General features: G+C 45.5%; 1 protein-coding gene across 5 annotated transcripts in view; it reads right to left on the reverse strand.

Moving 5' to 3' along the window:
• Positions 1-22,434, reverse strand: part of STAB1 (stabilin 1) — a 225,585-nt gene that overhangs the window by 86,665 nt on the left and 116,486 nt on the right. For all 5 annotated transcript variants that reach the window (XM_059716085.1, XM_059716087.1, XM_059716084.1 and 2 more), the window contains 6 exons: positions 18,320-18,415; positions 16,308-16,503; positions 14,006-14,101; positions 5,263-5,308; positions 4,256-4,335; positions 3,281-3,406 (listed from right to left, as the gene is read on the reverse strand). In XM_059716085.1, coding sequence (XP_059572068.1) covers positions 3,281-3,406; positions 4,256-4,335; positions 5,263-5,308; positions 14,006-14,101; positions 16,308-16,503; positions 18,320-18,415 — 640 coding nt within the window. The remainder of the gene's footprint in view (positions 1-3,280; positions 3,407-4,255; positions 4,336-5,262; positions 5,309-14,005; positions 14,102-16,307; positions 16,504-18,319; positions 18,416-22,434) is intronic.

Here is a 22,434-nt window from a genome sequence, read left to right on the forward strand (position 1 = left end):
ACCCACCCCTCCTGAGCAGCTGCCCCCCACAGTCCTCTCACAATCCACCCACACCTATCTGCACACCCCACGGTCCCCCACATCCCCCCACTCCCCTTCCCTCCCCACTTCCGCAAACCCCACATCTCCCCAGCACACACTGTGTGCCCAGCTACCAGACAGGAGCTGTGGCTGCAGGGCAGTTGTCCCCACATCCTGGTGAGTGAAGGGGTCAGGGGGAGCTCTAACTACTCTATGATAAGAAAGCCAAAGGCAAACAGCAAAACATATAGGTATTTAGAATTCATTTTATAGAGGCACTGGTAGGCTTCCAAATTGCTTTAACATTGTAGATATATCAATAAAATATTGCTCAACTGGTCACTCTATATCTATATGTCTGTCTGTCTCTATATCTATAGCACTCTTTTGTTTTAATTGTGGAAGAGCATGGATTTTGGGGTACTTTACAGAGTGACTTTGGGATTTTTTTATCTGGGATTTTTCAGTTTTTAAACAGGGAACACCAGAATTCCTGCTAGTCAGGCAAGTGGCAGTACCCAGGCAGAGGGGCCTTCTCAGAGCCAGCACTCAGGACCCAGCTGGAGGTGGCTGACCTCCTGGTCACTTGGGGCCAGGAGGACATGCTTTGACAGTTCAAAGCAGGCCACCACACAGAGAACATCTTCTAGGCAATAGCTGCCCACAGGGCCAGGCAGGGGCACACATGGCAGTAGTGCCACAAAGGCTGACTGTGCAGCCAGAGGCCACTGGCAGCTGGCCCAGAAGGGCAGATACCTCTAATGGCTGTGCAGTCCCCATCCGGGTCTGGCAGGTGTGCAACCTTGGGGCCACATGCTGTCGCAGGTGGCAGCAGGTCACAGCCAGGCAGCAGCCCCCACTGTCAGACTGGTGCAGTGGGTAGAGGGTGCAGGGAACTCTCAGAGCTGCTTCAGCAGTCCATCTGGCACAAGGGGTAGTGTCCCCAGGTACCAATTGGCTGGGCCCCAGAAGCTCCTGTCTATTTGTCCATTCAAAATTGCCATGGGCTCTAAGGCCCACCCAGTAAACTAGTAGCACCCACTATGTGGGAGCTAATGGACGAATGGAACAACTGATTTTGTGGGACAACTAAGGAAAAAAACAGGATAGGAGTGATGTGGGGGGGGAGGGGGGAGGGGGGTTAAGGGGTGAAAATGTGAAAAGAAGTTCTCCAGAAGGGGACAACAAGCAGGGCCCCCCAGGCTGCATCCACTGGTCCTAAAAGGCATCCAAGGAACTGATGGACACTGCCCACTGGTGCTCTGCCTGGAAATGTGCTCGGATAAGTGAGAGGAAAGTGGCCCCGCAGTCTTCGAGCACCTTCCCAGCCAGAGCCTCCTTCCTGGTCAAGTACAGGGCCCACTTGGCCAGGGCCAGGAGAAGGCTGACCAGGAGGTCCCAGGACTTGGTGGGGCCATGGATGGGGTGACCAAAAACAAAAAGGTAGGGGGTAAAATTCAACCAGAACCTCAGGAGGAGGTTCTGGAGGTGGAGGGGCTGCAGCCTGGCGCACTCAAGGGTCATGTGTGCCAGGGTCTCCCTCTGCCGGCAGAAGGGGCAGGAGACCAGGGTGTCTGTGAAGCTCGCCACATACATGCCTGTGGCAACAGCTCCATGGAGGAGCTGCCAGCTGAGGTCCCCAGCGGCACATGGGATGAGGGAAGGGTACAGACTCAGCCACTTGGTGTCTGGGTGGGATGCGAGGGCGGCATGATGGATCATGTGGCACACGAGTAGGTAGCAGTGGTGGCAATGGACGGTGGAAAAGTGGACCGGTCTGGTGTCCTCCAGCTGGGTCAGGTGGTGTAGTGCAGAGTGCCATGAAGCCGGGCGAGGCACTGGCCCCACTGCAAACTCTGGTGTGCTGGAGGATATGTGGGGGCGGTGACCGTCACCACACAGGACCTGGTCAACAAAGGCAAAGGTGTCGGATGGTAGGGCAGATTTCACCTCCTGGACCAGATGGCAGGTCACACGTGCCGTGGGTAGACCCATGTGCCGGGCCAGCACAGCGGGGTCCACCCACTCCTGCCTATCATACTCCATGAGGTCTCTGTTATGGGTGACACCAGCCAGGATCAACCTCTGTTGCAACCAGGGTGCCTCTGCTTTCAGCACCTCCAGCTGGGGGTTCCAGAGGAAGGGAATGAACAGGTTGGTGCCCTGGGCGAGTGTTGCAGGGGACCTGGAGGCTGAGACCAGCTGCCAGGCCCAGAGGAGGTCCTGGTAGAACTCTGGCAGCCCTTGCAGGTCCTTTAGGGAGAAGCCCTGCAGGCTGAGGAGCTGCCAGTTGTATCGGAGCCCCTGGAAGTGGCAGAGGAAGGCATGCCCCAGGTGGCCCCATGTTGCGTAGCAACACCATATGACATCATACAGCTGTCGCTGGAGGGCCTGAAGGCAGAACATCAGGACCTGGCTGTGCAGCCAAACCCACAAGGGGAGGCTCAGAACCTCTGCAGTGACCCAGTGCCATCCTGGCCAGAAAAACTCCAGTGCCCATCTCTGAAGCCCTGCCAGGACCTCCCCAGAAGCTCCTGAGAGCGAGTGGCCCTGAGCTACTTGCCAGGGCAGTTTTTTGTACTGCTGGGGCCAGCACAGGGCAGATTTTTATACTGCTAGGGTCACCACAGGAGCTGGACCCAGCCTCTAGCTCCCCATGGTTGCAGATCTGGGAGGAGCCAGGCAGAGTTATTTTGCCCCAAGTGGCACAATTTACCCCACACCAAAGTGCATGTCCGGGCATATGCGCTGAGGGAAAAAGCCCTGGCTTAAATTTGCACCACTTCTATTTGAGCTGCTGCAAGTGAATGTGCTTGCATGTGTGGATGTGCCCTGATAGTCTATTAACCCTTAAATTGAACTGAAATTTGATTATAATTGTGTAATGCGAATCAGTTAACAGTTTAGAAAATGGTAAGCACATCCATAAATGGCAAGCCAAAGACACTGTGTGTTGGATCCAACACTCAATCCCAGCATGCAGAGCCAAGAGTGGGCAATGCTGCCCCCCCTTGGAGTCAATCCTAGCATGAGAGGGATGGGACAGGGAGGTACCAGATGCCCAGGGCCCAATCCTGGTATAAGGGGCAGGGAAGGGGTGGTGCTGGATCCCAGGGCCTGCTCTGGCCCACAGATGACTCAAACCTGGTTCTGTGCCACCCATCTGGCTTGCAGAGCCAAAAGGTTGAACATCACTGTAATAGAGTAATTCAACACCCATCTGTTAATGAACTGTGCAATAAAGCAACGAACTACTCACCCAGACAGAGTGTCCCATCTCCAGCGTAGCCTTCCTTACAAGAACAGACCTTTTCTCCAGGTGAGACTTTAGTACATGTTGCGTGTATTGAGCAACCACCATTATCAAAAGTACATGGATTTATTTCTGTAACCAAAACCAATGGAAATATCATTATGGAACTCATATGGAAGATGATAATTTATTAGTATAGTCATTTGATTTGCTAACAATTTTTGCTTTGAAGCGTGAAGCTCTATTCAAGTTTTCTGTTCTATGTAAATAGCTACAAATTATATCAGAAAAATCAGCAGCATGCTTCATTAAATTTAAGCATGTTTTCTAATGAGGTCAAAACTAAAGTTGAGCAATGGCACTTGCTACCATCAATATTTGATGAGCATGGAATTATTATTTTAAGTGTATGCTCTAAATAATTGAAAATTATATCAGGAAAAGAAACAACATGATTCTGTTATAAGGTAACATTTTAAAATCTTTTTGATACCCTGTGGATTATTTCTTTACCTCTAAGTCACATAGGATCTCACTGAGATCGGGGGATATAGAATGGAAGGTATTCTTGTTTCACTAGTAATTATTGAGCAAAGCAGCATTTCCATGAAATATTCAACAAATAATAGAGGAACAAGGTTTTGTAAAATTTAAGTATATACACTTTATTGACCTGACATCTGTTTAGTGCCTATCATATGTGATATTATTTGGAACTAGTAGTGCTATTTCATATGCATGCTCTTTGCCCAGTTGAATAATAAGAATGGCACCTCCTGCAAGTTTCTGCCCATGTTAAAGGCAGCAGGAATTTAGTTTGCACAAAATGATAATTACATTGGCATAAAATGCCCTCAGTAATACTTTGTTGCAATATTTCACAAAAAGTACAAATATTACAATCTGAAAAGAAGAATTGTGTGATCATTTATTTGCTTTACCTCTTTGGGTAAATACATCAAATGTGTTTGCTGGAAATACCTGTACAATGGGTTCCATTTCCAGTGTATCCAGCAGAGCAGGAGCAAATAGGCAGGGATTCTACAGAATCATTAATGCAACTGAAATGACCACGGAAAAGAATAAGCAATTAATCCACTTTTAAATCACTCTTGGCTAGCAATAGCTTCAGGAATATTGTATGTTAAATAAAGTTGCTATGGCAGCTGAATACTATGCTAAGAGTAAAATAATCTATAAGGTAAGAAGGAAACATCAAGTAGGTAAGCATTTCTTTACTCTGTCAAAAGCCAAGCCAAATACTTCATGCAAAGACTAACAGTTACATGGAAGAATCCTGTGCTTAGTACAAGAACCATAATGCAGTTTTGAAAAACAGTGCATATACCTACAGACATAATGTATTCTAGTGCCCACTTTCATTACACTACATCAGAGAGACAATGAAAGTATGGGGGATTTAATAGATCAGGTGATTCACAATAGGATATAGACCTTTTTGTCTCTAGGTCACCATTATTATCCTGTTCCAGATCTAGTGGCATAAATGAAATGGGTTAGTGCTTCAGCTCAATACTAAGTTTGCCAACAGATGTCCATCTTATGGTATCAGTGGACACAACAGTTACTGCAAAGTATGTTACGTTGTGAACAAATAACACATCAGTTACTCTTTAATAATTCATCTAGGGCACATGTTTACCCAATTTTAAATGCAAGATAGCTTACCAGTCAATGAAAAGGGGATGTATTTTAAAATTAATATGCACTACAAATGAAGTATGATTTATCCAAGGAACAGTCTGGCTTCTAATGTCACTCTATTAATTTAAAAAAGCAGTTTGCTGCTGCAAAATTAGTTTAAAACTTGCAGCAATTAATTTTGTAGGTGCTTAATTAATAAGAAGGTACGGGCCTGCACATCAATCTTCTACTATTTTGCATACATAAAAGTCAATGCTTTTTATATAAAATGTCACAAACACATTCTATTCTTGAAATGTCTCTAGCCACTTGTTTATACTTACTTGGCCATTTGATGGCAAGTGTTATTACATAAATCAATTCCAATGCCTACAAGAGAAAAATTAACAGTTTTACTCTCCATAGTAGATATACCATATCTGTGAACTAGGATGAATGCACTTAAAAAGACTCATCCTCATTATTTAGGTGTCCTGATTTATCAAGGAGGAACTTCACACCCATGAAGGGTCTTCTCAAGGCAGGTGTATCCTATTAGTTCTTAAAATAGGGCTCAAAATCTGTGCTTCCCAACCAGATGGGATACAGAGTTTTAACACAGTCCCAGCACATAGGGACTCAGGAATTGGGCTGCCACAGTCCAAACCTTGGGTCCCCATGTGCTGGGACCTTTAAAACCCCAGTTGGGGTTTTGACTATCAGATTATTGTTGGCTGAGGCCAGGGACCTGCCTGGGGACAGTTTCAGATCCTCATTTATCTGCAGACACCAGCTCTACCAGAACAGTAGAAGGTTCACATGCCTTGAGCAATGCCTTTATGAAAGTTATAGGATGTACCCATCTGATTTTTGTGTTTAAAAGATTTGCAGGTTTCCCTGGATGGTGCTGTTCTAAACACAGATAATCCACTGCCTTGGTAAAATACTTGATGAATATGTTTAGACTAAAGTGACATCATGCCTTCATCAGGGTGTCCCTTGGCCATCCCCCTCCTGCTTGTATGCTCCCTGCTTGGAAGTATGTCTTCTCAAGTACATCAGAGAGTGAGGACTCAAGAATGGCTGCTGAAGACACATTGGAGCACTCTCACTAGTGTATTTCTGGGTCTGGAGCAAGTGAGCAGGAGTGAGTAGACAGCAGGGTGGATAAAAATCAATGATTTTTGTTTTTAAACTAAAAAAAATGGATTTTAAAAAATTTAAATCGGATTTAAAAAAATTTAAATCATCAATAATATACTAAATTTCTCTCTCACTTAAAAAATAACAGTTACAATTAAATCTTATCACAAACATGCTAAACCTACACTTACTGTCTCATAAAAATGAATTAATGGTGCTGTCACACTCACACACATTGAGTTACCTACCAATCAAGCATGGACATTCATTTCAGTTTTTCATCTCATGAAAATGGCTTTAGCCTGTCTGTCCAGGCTAACTACCAGCTCTTGCTTCTTGAAAGTTCTGGGCTTTCAGTTTCTGTTTCTCAGCAGACTAAAGTTACACGTGCAAAGACACAGGCTGGATAGGATTGTTGTTGTTCTGTGCTAATGTGATGGTGGAGCTGGGCCAAGCAAGGCAGAGGAATTAGTTAAGATACTGTCTTAAAGACAGAGAGAGAATATAGGAAAGGACGGAGGCAGAGTAGAAAGGAACAGTGGAGTGGACTGGACAGAAAAAGAGAAGACATTATTCAGTAGTACACACACAGTTTCCTATATTCCCCACATTTTTGCCACAGAAAAACTGTCATGGCTTCTGGGCATAAGAGAGACCCTATCTGGGAATATTTTGAAGAAATTCCTTCCCTGGGTAAAAAGGGAAAATGTGTCAAATGTAAGCAGTGCAAGAAGGAGATGCAGGGCCTAGTTGCAAGAATGAAACATCATAATGAAAACTGCTTATTGGGAGAAAATGATGTGGATGAAGATGTGGATATGTCTGAGAACAATGTGCATCAACTGGTTAGTAAATTAAATAATTCACTTTTCAATGCATCAATCTTCAAGACTCTCTCTATGCCTTTTAGTATAAGTGTGACTTCACAAGCAAATTCCCAAGCTGTTTGCTATGTAGGATGTTGCTAGAAAAAAAAAAGTTTAGCTTAGCTAATCCTTATGGCTTGTTTAATTAGTTAACTAGGTTTAGAATCCATCACCCAAGTTTACAGTACTGAAAGCTGCAATAAGAGAAATCTAGAGTTGCCAGTTGCCACTGGGTGTCATTTTCTTATTTTATATTACATAATACATGCCCCTTATTTTGGAACATCATGGCCCCAGCCCATAATGGTGATGCCATAATTATATTCCCCATTTTACTTCAGCATAAACTCAGTTTTCCCAAGGGAACTCCATCCTATACTTGTTTTTTCAAAAAACAGAAGTGCCAGTGAGTTCAATGGGGCTTACTCCAAAATTAAGTGCTCTCTAAGTACAGTCAGTCTTAGCTTTTTTGGTAATTTGGAATCAGAGCTGCATCCATGCTGAAAAAAATGTAAACCATTAACTCAGAGGTGGGCAAAATATGGGCTGTGAGGCCGTTCTATCTGGCCTGCAGGGCCCCTAAAAAATTTTTACAAAATTAGTATTTATTTGTCCTTGGTTCCTGTCAAAAATGACAGGAGCCAGGGGAAGCAGGACCCAGGGGAAGCCCCAGTGGGCTTGTGCAACAGCAGGGTCCACCTGGCCCCACCACCCCAGCAAGAAGCCCCAGCACGGACTTCTGGCCTAGGACCATGTGGCTGCACCGGTGCTGGAAACTCAAGTAAGGGAGTGAAGGGGGGAAGGACAGGGGAGGACCCCGGGCAGGGAAGGAGCTGGTGCTGAGCGCTGGGAAAAGCAGCCCCTCCCCAACCCCATGGCCAGCGCTCCCTGTTGCAGCCGCTCACAGCCCGTGCAGGGCTGTCCTGAGCAGGCACAGGCAGCCCCACGCAGGCTGCGAGCAGCTGTAGTGTGGGGCACTGGCCGTGGGATGGGCGAGGGGCCGCTTTTCCTCATGCTCAGCACCAGCTTGTAACCCACCCCCGCTGCCAGCCTGGGCCCTGCACTGGTTACAGGCTCGCCTGTTGGGGATGCACCGTGGCAGCAGCAGCTGCTCGGCGTGGAGGAAAGCGACCCCTGTGCTTGCCGCACCGGGCAGTGTTTGCTGCTGCTGCCCGCCCAGAGCTCACACACTGGGAAGCACAGAGGTGGCAGTGGCAGGCTGTCCTGAGCAGGTACAGGCAGCCCCACATGGGCTGCGAGCAGCTGCAGCATGGAGTGCCAGCCACGCAGTGGGCAAGGGGCCGCTTTTCCCCACGCTCAGCACCAGCTCCTTCCCTGCAGGCAAGCAGAGGGTCAGGGCTGCATGCTGCCCGCTGCCTGTACCGCAGGGCTGAGGGGGCACTGGGAGTAAGCAGGTGTGGGAGTCAGTGGGAGCATGGGGCCTGCACCAGTGTCCCGGGGCCAGCACTGGTGGGGCCCAGAGCAGGGCAGCAGGAGTACAAGGTCCCAGTCGGCAGGGGCTCTATGGAGCTGGACCAGCTCCCTCCTCTCCCTGCTGGTGCAGCCCAGCCCAGCTCCATAGACACCTGCCAGCCTGCGCCCCACTCTAGGCCCCATTGGTGCTGGCCCTGAGACATTGGTCCCAAGATGGTGACCAGGGGGCGGGGCACCTGTCAAGGGGCGGGGCTACCCATGCGGCCCTCGACAGCTTGCCAAAACTGGGTAAGCGGCCCTCCACCCAAAATAAATTGCCTGCCCCTGGATTAACTGAATAATAGAGTGAGAAGAACTGAGGAGACTAACTATTCAAAAATCATTTTTGTTTCAGGATCCCATTTAAGCATAAGAGACTTTGACTGTTTATCTGCAACAACTTCAGTCATCCATTGGTGCTTTTAGCAGTAGTGCTGCAATTAAACGTATTTCAGACTGGAAAGTATTAGTAGCAAGCAAAAGATTTCAATCATCCAGTGAAACCACCACCATGGATGGGTTTGTAATAAGGACCAGTAAATACCAACAAGACACCATAGATGAAAAGATTGCTCAGTTAATTTATGCCACAAATTCTCCTTTTCACATTGTTAACAATAAACACTTCATTGACATGGCTGAGTCCTTACAACCAGGCTACACTCCACCTTGGCAGAGCAGACATTGGTGAAAGGTTGCTAGATACAGTGTATGAGAAGAAACTTGCACAGTGTGCAAGAAATACTGAGGGGAAATTTGCCAGTTTAAGCCTCGATGGATGGAGCAATGTACACAATCATCCAGTAATATGTGCCTGTGTGAGAACAGAAGATGGGGTTGCATGTCTTTCAGAAACAATAGATACACCGGGAAATGCCCACACAGCAGAATATTTAAAGAAGTGGCAGTGAAAGCAGTAATAAACTGTGTACAAAAATTCAACTGTCACATGCACAGTTTTGTCATAGACAATGCTGCAAATGTGGCAAAGATGAGAAGCTACTTACAAGATTCATAGATTCATAGATGTTAGGGTCGGAAGGGACCTCAATAGATCATCAAGTCCGACCCCCTGCATAGGCAGGAAAGAGTGTTGGGTCTAGATGACCCCAGCTAGATGCTTATCTAACCTCCTCTTGAAGACCCCCAGGGTAGGGGAGAACACCACCTCCCTTGGGAGCCCGTTCCAGACCTTGGCCACTCTAACCGTGAAGAAGTTCTTCCTAATGTCTAGTCTAAATCTGCTCTCTGCTAGCTTGTGGCCGTTATTTCTTGTAACCCCTGGGGGCGCCTTGGTGAATAAATCCTCACCAATTCCCTTCTGTGCCCCCGTGATGAACTTATAGGCAGCCACAAGGTCGCCTCTCAACCTTCTCTTGTGGAGGCTGACAAGGTACAGTTTCTCTAGTCTCTCCTCGTAGGGCTTGGTCTGCAGGCCCTTAACCATATGAGTGGCCCTTCTCTAGACCCTCTCCAGGTTATCCACATCCCTCTTGAATTGCGGCGCCCAGAATTGCACGCAGTACTCCGACTGCGGTGTGACCAGCGCCCGATAGAGGGGAAGTATCACCTCCTTGGACCTATTCGTCATGCATCTGCTGATGCACAATAAAGTGCCATTGGCTTTTCTGATGGCTTCATCACACTGCCGACTCATGTTCATCTTGGAGTCCACTAGGACTCCAAGATCCATTTCCACTTCCGTGCCACCCAGCAGGTCATTCCCTAGGCTGTAGGTGTGCTGGACATTTTTCCTCCCTAGGTGCAGCACTTTGCATTTCTCCTTGTTGAACTGCATTCTGTTGTTTTCTGCCCATTTGTCCAACCTGTCCAGGTCTGCTTGCAGCTGTTCCCTGCCCTCCAGTGTGTCCACTTCTCCCCATAGCTTTGTGTCATCTGCAAACTTGGACAGAGTACATTTGACTCCCTCGTCCAAGTCGCTGATGAAGACATTAAAGAGTATCGGTCCAAGGACCGAGCCCTGCGGGACCCCACTGCCCACACCCTTCCAGGTCAAAGTCGACCCATCCACCACGACTCTCTGGGTGCGACCCTCCAGCCAATTTGCCACCCACCGGACTGTGTAGTCATCCAAGTCACAGCCTCTTAACTTGTTCACCAGTATGGGGTGGGATACCATATCGAAGGTCTTCCTGAAGTCTAAGTATACGACGTCCACCCCTCCTCCTGTGTCCAGGCGTTTCGTAACCTGGTCATAAAAAGAGACTAGATTGGTCAGGCACGATCTGCCTGCCACGAACCCATGCTGGTTTCCCCTCAGCATAATTTGTCCTGCCAGGCTCTCGCAAATGTGAGCTTTGATAATTTTTTCAAAGACTTTACCAAGGATGGAGGTGAGACTGACTGGCCTATAGTTGCCCGGGTCCTCCTTCCTCCCCTTCTTGAAAATGGGGACCACATTGGCCCTTTTCCAGTCCTCCGGGACTTGGCCCATGCGCCACGAGCGTTCAAATATTCCCGCCAGTGGCTATGCAATGATGTTGGCCAGTGCCTTCAGCACCCTCGGATGGAGCTCATCCGGGCATGCCGACTTAAAGGCATCCAGTTCTTCCAAGTGACTCTGCACCATCTCAGGATCTACGCATGGAAGTCTGGCGCCTTGCTGCTGCCTCTCTACATCCCCAGTGAGAGACTTGTCGTGCCCCTCGCTTAGGAACACTGAGGCAAAGAACTCGTTGAGGAGTTTAGCCTTGTCCCCCCGTCCATCACCAATTGTTTCTGCCCATTTAGCAGGGGTCCTATTCCTCCCTGGGCCTTCCTTTTACTCCCTATATATCTAAAAAACAAGTTCTTGTTGTCCTTTACTTGGGATGCCATCCTCAGCTCCATGGTAGCTTTGGCCCGTCTAACTGCCTCCCTACAAGCACGAGCAGAGGAGGTATATTCATCTTTGGTGATTTCTCCCTGTTTCCACTTTTTATGTGCTCCCCTTTTGGCCCTTAGGCTGCCCTGGATTTCTGCGGTCAGCCAGGGAAGCCTCCTGGCCCCTTTCCCTCTTTTACCTCTCATGGGGATCGTCTCGCTTTGTGCCCGAAGGATCGTTTCCTTAAGGCACAGGCACCAAGAAGAAACAGAAAGATGCTTCTTAATAACATATGGATGCAGTGCCCATTTAATGCATCTTTTAGCGAAAGACTTAAGTATGTCTCCAGGAATAAAAGAAAATGTTGTTGAAGTTGCAAAATACTTCCGTAACAACCATTTTGCTTCAGCTTCACTGAAGAGAGCAGGAGGATCCAGATGAATTCTCCCTCAAGATGTTCGATGGAATTCTGTGGTTGATGGTTTTGAACAATTTATTAAAAACTGGCCTATTCTCATAACAATTTGTGAAGAAAACCATGATAAAATAGATGGTAGTATCTCATCCAAAGTATCCAACATTGGATTAAAGATGAATGTAGGGGATATCCTCAGTATACTGAAGCCTATATCCATAGCCTTAAACAAACTTCAGAGAGATTGTTGCTGCATTGTTGATGTTGTTGAAATTTGGAAGGCACTTCAAGAGACATTGAAGATAGAAATACCTAACCAGAAAGTTAAACTGCAGGCAGTAAAGAAGCAAATGGATCAAGCACTAAATCCACCTCATTTTCTTGTGTATATTCTCAACCCCAGATATAAAGGTAGATGCCTAACTTCTGAAGAGGATGATGCTGCCATGGCATGGGCATCTCAAAATCAATTCTCAGTTATGCCAGTCATAATACATTTCAGGGATGGAGGGGAACCATTTAAACAGTACATGTTTACTAATGATGTGTTGAACAAAGTCCCTCCCCTGAACTGGTGGAAATCATTAGCCAGGCACCATGAAACAGAGTTCCTTCAGTTGCTAAGCCAACTTTTCATAGCAGTAGCTTCCTCTTCAGGCACAGAGAGAATATTTTCATCATTTGGTATTATTCACTCAAAGCTAAGAAATCGACTGGGAGTTGAAAAAGCAGGAAAACTCATATTTCTGTTTCAGTCTATGAATAAAAATGACAGTGGGAGTAAGGAAGATGAGATCTAGTTGTAGAAGTTTTAAGGACAGTGTGCATTAAGTGTTGTGATGACTTGTCTGTTAGAGGTAATAAAATTTGAAAATTAAAAAAAAGTTTAAGGACAGATGTTGTAAAATGCTGTATTGAGTTGTAAATTAACGTGTTTTAGTGATCAGATTTGTGCCATTGTGTAAGAAATATGTGGATAAGTATCAGTGGGAAACTTGATTTAAATCAATTATTTAAATCATGATTTAAGAGGAAGGGGAAGGGAGGGAAATAGAAAGGGAAGGGAAATGGGAAGGGATAAAAGGAAAGGGGGAGGGGAAGAAAAAAGGAAAGGAAAGGAAAGGAAAGGAAAGGAAAGGAAAGGAAAGGAAGAGGGAGGGAAAGGGAAGGGTGAAGGGAAAATGGAAGGGGAAGGGGAACAGAAAAGGGAAAGGAAGGGAAGGGAAGGAGAAGGGACAGGGGAAGGGGAATGGAGCACAACTTTTGGCAGTCATTGCAATACCTCCATGATGTTGACTTTGACATAACCACTTGGGATACCTTATAAATAACAACATAATGGAGCTAAAATAAAATTATAATAGGTCATTTAATTTGCAGGTATTTTGTCATGCCAACCTTTTTCTTTAATTCTGTTTTGTGTAAATTTTACATATTTCCTCTTCATAGTTTTCTACCTAAGTTTTGCTTTCAGCTTCAAGTTCAGATAACTTAAAACTCAGCCAAAATTACCCAGCGTGCAGACATAAGTGACAGTTTTTGCCCAATCTAGCCACAGAATGCAGTCTATAGCTGTGACCAAACACAAGTGCACAAAAATGGCCAATCGGGCAAAAATCTGAACCTCACTAAATGAAGGTTCAAATGAAGATGTTTCAAAACATGGAGATGTTTCAAAATAGGCCTTGCAGTCTATCACTATTTCAGAATGGGAGGGGGGAAAAGGGAGAGGAGGGAATTTGGTCTGGGTTTTTTTAAGCCCTTGCTGTGGGGGGAGGAGCCCCCCAAAGGTGGGGGGGCTCCAATTCACCCACCCCACTCTCCAGTGCCAGTTGGGCAACCCCAAGAATGAGCTCATGAGCTCTCTCTGCTCTCTTTCCCTACTCCCATTCTGAAAACAGTACAGGCTAACAGAAAGGAGAGGCCATTGCTAAGGGAAACCAGCTGCAGGCTCCCAGCCAGCAGGTAGATTCCCCTCCCCACTGGAACCAACAGTGAACTTCTGTTTGGTCTTGGGGATCATTGCAAATCAGAATGCTTCCTGAAAAGTGTTCTCAGTTAAAGTGGGGAACTGCACTTCTGTCTGTGCCCCCAGTGGTACTGGATGTTGTAGGGGAAGAAAAAGAAGGAAAGAAAGGAAACACCCAACTCCTTCCTCCCTTGCTTCTTCTTCCTCCTCTGCTGCGCCCCCCCCCCCCCCCCCCCCAAAAAAAAAGTCTACTGATTCAATCTATCCGGTTTAACTGGAATATCTGGCTGTTTTATAAGCAAAGAAAAGCAAGTGATAGCTATCACCACGTAGGTAGTAGCTGTATTAAAAAAAAAAGACTAATATTACATTGAATGCATCTCTTTAATTCACTCACTTTCTTCACAGTAGATGCCTTTCCAGCCCTGGAAACATTTGCAGCTCCCATCCCCATACAGTCCATCATTGCAGAGTCCATTAATGCAAGCACATTCTGTGAAGAATAAAAACACCACTTTAAAATCAATTAGTACTAATGAATAAAGAGGAGTCAGGTATTTTGCAAGTAAAGTATGCATCTAACCTTCAAGACATAGGCAGACAAGGTTCTTTGGGTGAATCTGATATCTTTTATTAGACCAACTTAAATAGTTGGAAAAACAATTATTAAGCAAGCTTTCAAGTTCAAAAACCCTTTGTCAGGTTAAGGAAGTCTCTGCAGTTGGTGTGTGCTCTTCCTGGATGGAATGAACGTTACCAGCCTATATACCAACATCCCACACCAGGATGGCATCCAAGCCTGCCTTACATATCTACAGGAACAAGATTACAATTCAGAATACAGACCCAAAGATATTACTGATGTTATACACTTCATCCTCACACACAACAATTTCACTTTTAATAATCAACACTTCCTCCAGATGATGGGAACAGCTATGGGCACCAAAATGGCCCCACAGTATGCCAACCTTTTTATAAGCCACCTAGAAGAAGACTTCCTCAAGAACTGCACCATCAAACCCTTGTTATACTTAAGATATATCAATGACATCTTCACCATTTGGACTGAAAACCTACAATCTCTGATTGAGTTCCACCAGAAATTCAACAGTCACCATCCCTCCATCCAACTTTCTCTAGAATACTCCAGCACCAACATCTCCTTTTTAGACATGATGATCAGTATCCAGAATGATAAAATAGAGACCACGTTATACAAGAAACCCACAGACCAACATACATATCTGCACAAAACCAGCAATCACCCTAAACACACCAAAAAAGCTGTGATATACAGCCAAGCCCTCAGATACCACCGAAGTTGCACTGTGGAGAACACCCAGGATTGCTACCTCACCAATCTTAAAAAGGCTTTCACCCAACAAGACACTCCTCCAGAGAGATAGATCACATGATTGAAAGAGCCACCTGGATACAACGTGAAGAACTGCTGCAGTACAGAAGAAAACCCCCCACAAATCTCACACCGCTGGTTATGATGTATCACCCCTCCCTCGAACCTGTACAGAAAATCCTCAAACAATTGCAACCCATACTAGAAGGAGACCCTATTCTTAAGAAGATCTTCCCAGAGCCACCCATCCTAGCCTTCAAGCAAGCACCAAACCTCACTAACCTCATCACCAGAAGCAAACTTCCTCAAGCCCAGAACACACCAAAAGGATCCAGACCGTGCCATGACAAGAAATGCAAAACCTGCCAACACATCTCCATCACCCCCACTATTACTACACCCCACAACAGAGCCATCAGCATTCCTGCATCTTACAGCTGCACCTCCACAAATGTAATATATCTCATCCAATGATGAAATGCCCTGAGGGAAAATACGTAGGAGAAACCAAACAACAACTGTGCACCAGAATGAATGCACACCGGAAATCTAACAAAGACAGAAACACCCAATTACCGGTGGGGGCACATTTCTCACAAGAAAACCACTCTCTCTCCAATCTCTCAGTCCTGATCCTCAAAGGAAACTTACAAAACACTTCCCAGAGACCAGCCTATGAACTCCACTTCATCAACCTCCTAGATACTAAAAATCATGGACTAAATATAGACATTGGATTTATGACACATTATAACCTGCCTGACATCTGACTCCCCAGGTATCTCTCCACTATTCATCCCCCTTCTCTCTCTTCCCCCCCTCCCCAGCCTGTCTCTCACCCATTGACTCCTCAATCTACATTTTCACTGACTACCCGTCTTGTATGCATACCAGCCCAGCCGCTGGCTTCTTTACTTTTCATTACATCCAGAAAGAGCACACACCAACTGCTGAAACTTCCTCAGCCTGACGAAGGGTTTTTGAACCAGAAAGCTTGCTTAATAATTGTTTTTCCAACTATTTAAGTTGGTCTAATAAAAGATATCAGATTCACCCAAAGAACCTTGTCTGCCTATGTCCTTAGACCAACACGGCTACAATCTACACCCCTGTACCTTCAAGACACTAACTTTTTAGTTTCTTTAAGAAAAAGGTTAAGGTAATGTGAAAACTGACAGATCAAAAAGGCCTAGGAATGCAAGTACTTTATTTTTTCTGAAAGTTAAAGTATTCAGACAGTGGAAGTACAAGGTGTCTCCAAACATGCCTCAAATATAGAGAACCTAATTTTTCTTTTCTGTGACACAGTGGCAATTCCAAATTTGACAGAAATGGTGATTACCTGATTTACATTTTGGTCCATATCTGCCAACTTCACACATTTCACAGGCTGTGCCATGGAAGCCCTCATTACACTGACATTCTCCACTACCAGCAATACCATCCAGGCACACCCCATTCCCCGAACACCAATTTCCCGGCTTTCCTGGGCACATCTCACACATGTGTCCATAGTAACCTGGACAGCAGACAGACCTCTGTGGGAATGGACAATAACAGGCTGGAGTAAGACATCTTAAACTTGAAGGAAACAATAAGACATATAATTAAAAGTATCAATCTTGTTTTGATCCATATATATTTTATTTAGGTAGTTTTTGGATTCATTTTATCATTTGATATTCACTGGCTATGATGATATACTAGAAGTAAATAAATATACTATTAGATTTGTCTCAGATATCTGCATGTGTGTATTACACACATTCACAGATTAACTAACCTGATAGCAGCTGCTAAACTTTAAAATGATTGTGGCAAATTGAAGCCATTTGATATTAAAAAGAATTACATAAATAAAAATAAAATATTTTCCCTTATATAAGCGAGTATTTTACCTATGATACAAAATGTACAGTAAATGCATGCAACAGCTAGATATTTTACTCTTTGGCAGTGAAAATTGAGAGATTATAAATATGGAATTTACAAGTGAGATTATAGAGAAGATGAATGATGCTGGGCAGTTTGTAAGCAATTCAGATCTGGTTATAACCATATAAATGTGAAGTAAGTATTTCAACCAATGTGACAATGATCAGGAATTGGCCCTTTATGAGGGTACAAACTGAAACAAGTGTGAGCAAACAAAAGAGGAAGAAAAACAGCGCCTTGTTATAATTAATTAGTAAAAGCAAAATAGATTGGGAATAACAGAAGAAACAATCATAAATTTATCTAAAAAACAGTGTTGCTGTCACTCAAAAAGACAGCATGAAGGATTGTATTAGAGACTGACTGGAAGGTAAACAAACCTAGGTGTGTGTGAACAGAGCTAGAACTTTCCAATGAAAAATAATGCTATGTTGAAAACTTTAAGTGGCTGCCAATCACATAACAGCTTGAAACCACAAAAGGCCATAGAAGTCCTTTCCTCTTTTTAACTCACTGTAATTTGTTCATTTGTCCAGATCATAAGCTGAGAAGTTTGAGGAGTTTCTTTGGGGCTAGTTAAAATGAAAATGCAGGGGTAAGTAGAATGGCATACGTGGGTGTGAAAGGCCGAACACTAGCAAGACGAGAAAAGTTGTCATTAGTATGGCCCAGAGAGGGAGCAGAGATAGAACGTTTTGGGGTGTGGACAGATGTTCATTTCTGGGAAATTTGCAGTGCATGAGAGAGTGTTGCAGTTGGCAGCTGCCCCCTCTCCCATGCTGCCCACATTCACCAGATCAGAGTGCTTCTCAATTCCTTCCAGCCCCCGCAATGAGTGGAGTGGCCAAAAAGGTTCCCTACTCCTTCTTCAGACTGGAGACCACCTTAGTCTGAGGAAGATGAGGTGATCAGCAGCTGCTTGAATCCTCCTGGTCTCCATACAGACATTGGTTCCTGTGTGAGAAATTCTTTTTCAGGTGAGACCTTTCTCACTGAAAGAAGATCTTTCTCCTAGATCTGGCATTTTTCCTGTGGGAGAAACTGCATGAACACCTGTATATTTCCAGTCACCAGTGAAAAAGCAACATTTCTCCCTTTAGAAATGTAATGCCTGCCCATACTCTGAGACAGCAAACCTGCTATGAAGGCAGACTTGGATGGAGGGGACAAGAAAATTGACTGCTGCTGTTTTTCTCTTCTGTTCAGAGAAACAGGTCAGAATTTTTTTCAAGTTTGATGTTTTCTCTGGCACAATCAGTGTAAGCGCCGAAAACAAGTTATTGCTGGAGAGAGAAGCAGCAAGGAAAGGGGAAGAGAATATGCTGCTTAGGAGTAGGAGTTTGGTCAGGACACTGGCACCAATGCCTACTTTTCAGGCCATAAGATTTATTTAGAATATTTATCCCAATTTTTGCTTACTAAGGAAACTTTGATACAGGTGAAATAACAACCAAGTGTTTGCTTATCTCCAGACCAAAGTTCACAGTGAGGGATCTTCCCACTTCCTGGAGGTTCCTGTAGACAAAGTAAAATTATATATATGCATACACACACAGAGACACACATTTAATAATATATCTATAATAATGTAAACTATATAACTCCACGTCACCTATAAACATAGACATATACAGAGTTCCCTCACTATGCTGTACATGCATTCCTGAAAAACAGCACATATCTTGAATTTGCATAAAGAGAACTCACTTTACAATGTAACAAATAGGTATATGTTCCAAGACCTCGACTGTACTGACCCCCTGACCCATTTCTACCACTTTTACAAGACAATTTTGGTACTCACCAGCAGCAGACAGTACACACAAGCACAGGGTGGTGGTGAATGTTACCATAATGGGGATGGCAACTACAGAAAAATGTGTTGCAGACAATAAGCAAGGAGCATGGGTACACACAGGCATGAACGGCACATGCCCCTGGCAGCTGGGGGGTACGGCTGTGCCACTGCCGCCAGGAGCGCGGCAGTGGGAACCCAGCGGTGGTAAGCTGGGAGCTCCCGCAGACACGGCTGGCATTGTCAGCAGTGGGGGGTGGGGTGTGGTGAGTGCTGACCATGCATCAGCAACCACCTGCAGGTGCCGCCAGCAGTGTTGGCAGCAGCCAGGGGCAATCATGGACTGCCCACAGATGCTGCCGGGACCACCGCCGGTGGGGTGGCAAGCAGCAACTGCCCGCAGGCACTGCGGACAGTGTCGGTGGCACCTTTTTGCAGGGGGTGCACCGCCACATGCAGGGGGTGCACATGCCCCCGTGTGCACCCCCTATGCATCACCCCTGAACACAGGAGACTATATTTTGGTGCGTGTCACTACCACAAAGTTACAGAGACAAGCAAACCTGCCTGTGTGATTGTCTGGCCTGGAAAACCATTCTTCTTTTCTCAGAACTGGTTTTCAATGACAATACTGTTGGAAGATCAAAAGATCAAAGACTAAATCCACTTCCTATTGTTCATCAGAGATACCTGTTAAAGTAAATGGAAAGCTTCTCTGCATAAAACTAAACAGAATTTTGACCCATGTAATATCTTGCCATGTGCTGCAGTTAAGAGGGACAGTACAAGTAATATTCTCTGCTTAAGTCCTCAAAATAATGCTCGAATAAGACATGTTTACATGTACCTCCCAGCTGCCAGGGGCATGAAAAACATGGTATGGACAGATGTATATTGTATGTACAACTGTATATTGGATTTAAAGGTGGATATATTTGGATTTAATGACCATGTCTACATGTGTGCTTTAGTGCAGAGTAGACTAATTGACTGAGGATTAAAGCATCACTGTCTACACATACAATGGTATTAGGCTGCAGTAAACTAATTAACATCACTGTAAGACAGTACTATTAAGGGCAGTACTATCTTACAGCAGAGTAATTAACTGTGATTAAATGCTTGTGTAGACACTGACCATGGGCATAAATTGCACCCAGTCAGCCCTGGCTAGGCCATGAGTGATGCTGAAAAGTCTTTCCCAACACACAATGATTGTGAAAGTACTACCAAAGCCCTTCTCATTCTTTTGGGATGCTAGGCAATGTCTCAATGTGGAGAGACTATAATTACAGCTTAAATGGTTGCTTTGAGTTTGTTTCATACCAAGGGACTAGATAGGGAGGCTTTCTAGGATGGGAGGATGTGTGGGTATATAACAGGGAACTGTCTTCTGGTTCCCATTATGAGTAGGACTCCAGGGGAAACCCAGGCTGAAATGCCTGCAGGTCCCAGCCTCTGACAATCCTCAACCGTTTTCCATTATGTGGCCAGAGAGCTGGATACAAGTGGCCCCCTAGGGTCCCAGCAGACTCAAATATGAGAGTTTTGCAGCCCCATAGCCCCAGAGTGGGGAAATCACTGGCTCTGAGGAAGTGAGAGGTGCTGGTCTCTGCGGAGGCACAGAGGAGACTGGGAGCCATATAGACCTGGTCTGAGCCTGGGACAAACCTCAGGATTTGAGTATGCTAATGAAGAGTAGCTGACAGAAGAAGGCTGACCAAACAACCCAACAGTGTCAAGCTTGAGACACAGGGTTAAGCCTCTATGACTGGGGACTACCTGTGAGGGTCACCCTGAGAGACTTGAGTATTTAACTGGTGGGCTGATAATGGGTGTTGCTGGTCAGAAAAATACTGCCCGAGAAGTCACAGGCATGCTACAGACAAGGGTGAGATGGACAAATTGATAGGTCTCACAAAGGGGACTGAATTGATTGAGAAGGAAACCCTAAGTTGAGGGGACTTAGGAGTGAAGAAATTGATGAGGGGTCCTTGGGATGAAAAGCCCTAAATAAGGGGACCATGTTCTGGATTTGATTGAGGCCCTACATAAATGACAGTGGGGCATAGTCAGAAAGATTGTGCCCTAAAGACCTTGTGGCTGGGGAAAGCCCAAGGCAGAGTTGAGCAACTGGCTGAGGCACTATTCAAGTGACTTGGATATGGTTGAAAGGTCATAGGTCCACCAAGCAGGTGTGGTAAAGGCAGGGTGTAGGGGAGGGGGAGCTTTGTGAAAAGGACATATCCCTTTTACTGAGAGGAGGTTCCCCTTTGTTTCATTATTCAGCTTCCCTTTTGTCATAGCAGGGAGTACCCTACTAACCCTTATTGGGATCACAAAACCCCCAGGGACAAGATACAAGCAATAGACACACCCTTCAGGAGCAGAAACCTACCAGAAGAAAAGCAGTCTGGGGAATCCCTGGCACTGCAGCTACCTTGCTTTATCAGCTTGTGCTGGATCCAGGTTGGATGGCCCTGTGCTGGCTGAAGAGACCAGGGAACACGGCTGGAGGACAGCTGACCCTGACCAGAGGCTGCTCTGGCAGAGGCAAAGGGAGAAGAGTGGAGTTTGCTCTACCAATTTGAGGCTTGGTGGAGTCTTCCACCATGGGACCAGTTGCACAGCTCAGAGAAGTTGTCAGCATGGAGTGGTGCTGGGAGATGGTGGGTGCTTTGCTGGATTAACCAAGGTGGCAAACTGTGAGTCCATTCCATCGGGTGTGGGCCCCAATGGGTACGTTGGAGGGGAAAGCGATGGCTAGCAGGGAAAAGTTAAAGATTTTAGGGATCAGTCCTGATGGGCATAATAATGGCAGCCTATTGAACTGTGACGAAGAGGGCTACCAGTTTGGAGGGAAAAACAGAACAATTGTTAGGATGGAGCCATCTCGCCATCCAATGACACTCAGTCTGATTAGACCATAAGACCAGGTTGGTGTAAAGATGGGGTGTAAGGGAGGCAGAGCCCCAAGAAACAACATGACGCTCAGAGGAAGAGTTGGGAACTATCAAGGATCCTCCCTTCTTATTTAAAGATCAAGACATGGTGGGTGAGATGGAGGGCATGCTCTGCTAATACAAGCTAGTCAGGTCAAGCTGTCAGGCCTTAAGAGCTGGCACTCAGATGATTGAACCCCTAGACCTCAGTGGCAGACTCAAACAAGGCATGGCTGCCTACAACTTCATTTGCTTTCATGGCAGGAAAGCATAAGAAAGCAGGCAGCAGCTTGTGTAAGGAGGGATGAGATATATCACATTCACTGACAGGGTGTAAAAGTGAGAGGGAACCTCTGGCCTTTAGGCATATGGTTGTTCTGCACCAAAATACAGAAGACAAATTTGCTGTTTTCAGTGAATCAGCCCTTCTCCATTTCCAAATTGCCAGTTACTCTGCCTTAGCACAACCATATCTTTCTATTCACCCAACGCTGGCTAATGACCTTACATTCCTGACCTACTTCTGTTTGGCCCCTGGTCATCCTTTCTGCACAGAGAAGCTCCGAGTCAGTTCTCTGTCTCCATTGCTTTTGTCTATTTAGGTTTTAACATCATATCCACCATGGCAGTATTTGATTTCAGCTTTTGCTGTAAAACACATGAACCACCCCCTGTTCAAATGAGGGGTAAGGAATTTCTGCACGTGTGGAGACAGTTCAGCCTCTTGATGCTTGACAGGACTTCAATGGTCCCTTAGGCCTGCTAGGCCTAGAGAAGCCTTGACATAAGTAAGCTAA

The sequence above is a fragment of the Alligator mississippiensis genome, chromosome 12, assembly GCF_030867095.1.
Source record: "Alligator mississippiensis isolate rAllMis1 chromosome 12, rAllMis1, whole genome shotgun sequence".
NCBI classification, from domain to species: domain Eukaryota; kingdom Metazoa; phylum Chordata; order Crocodylia; family Alligatoridae; genus Alligator; species Alligator mississippiensis.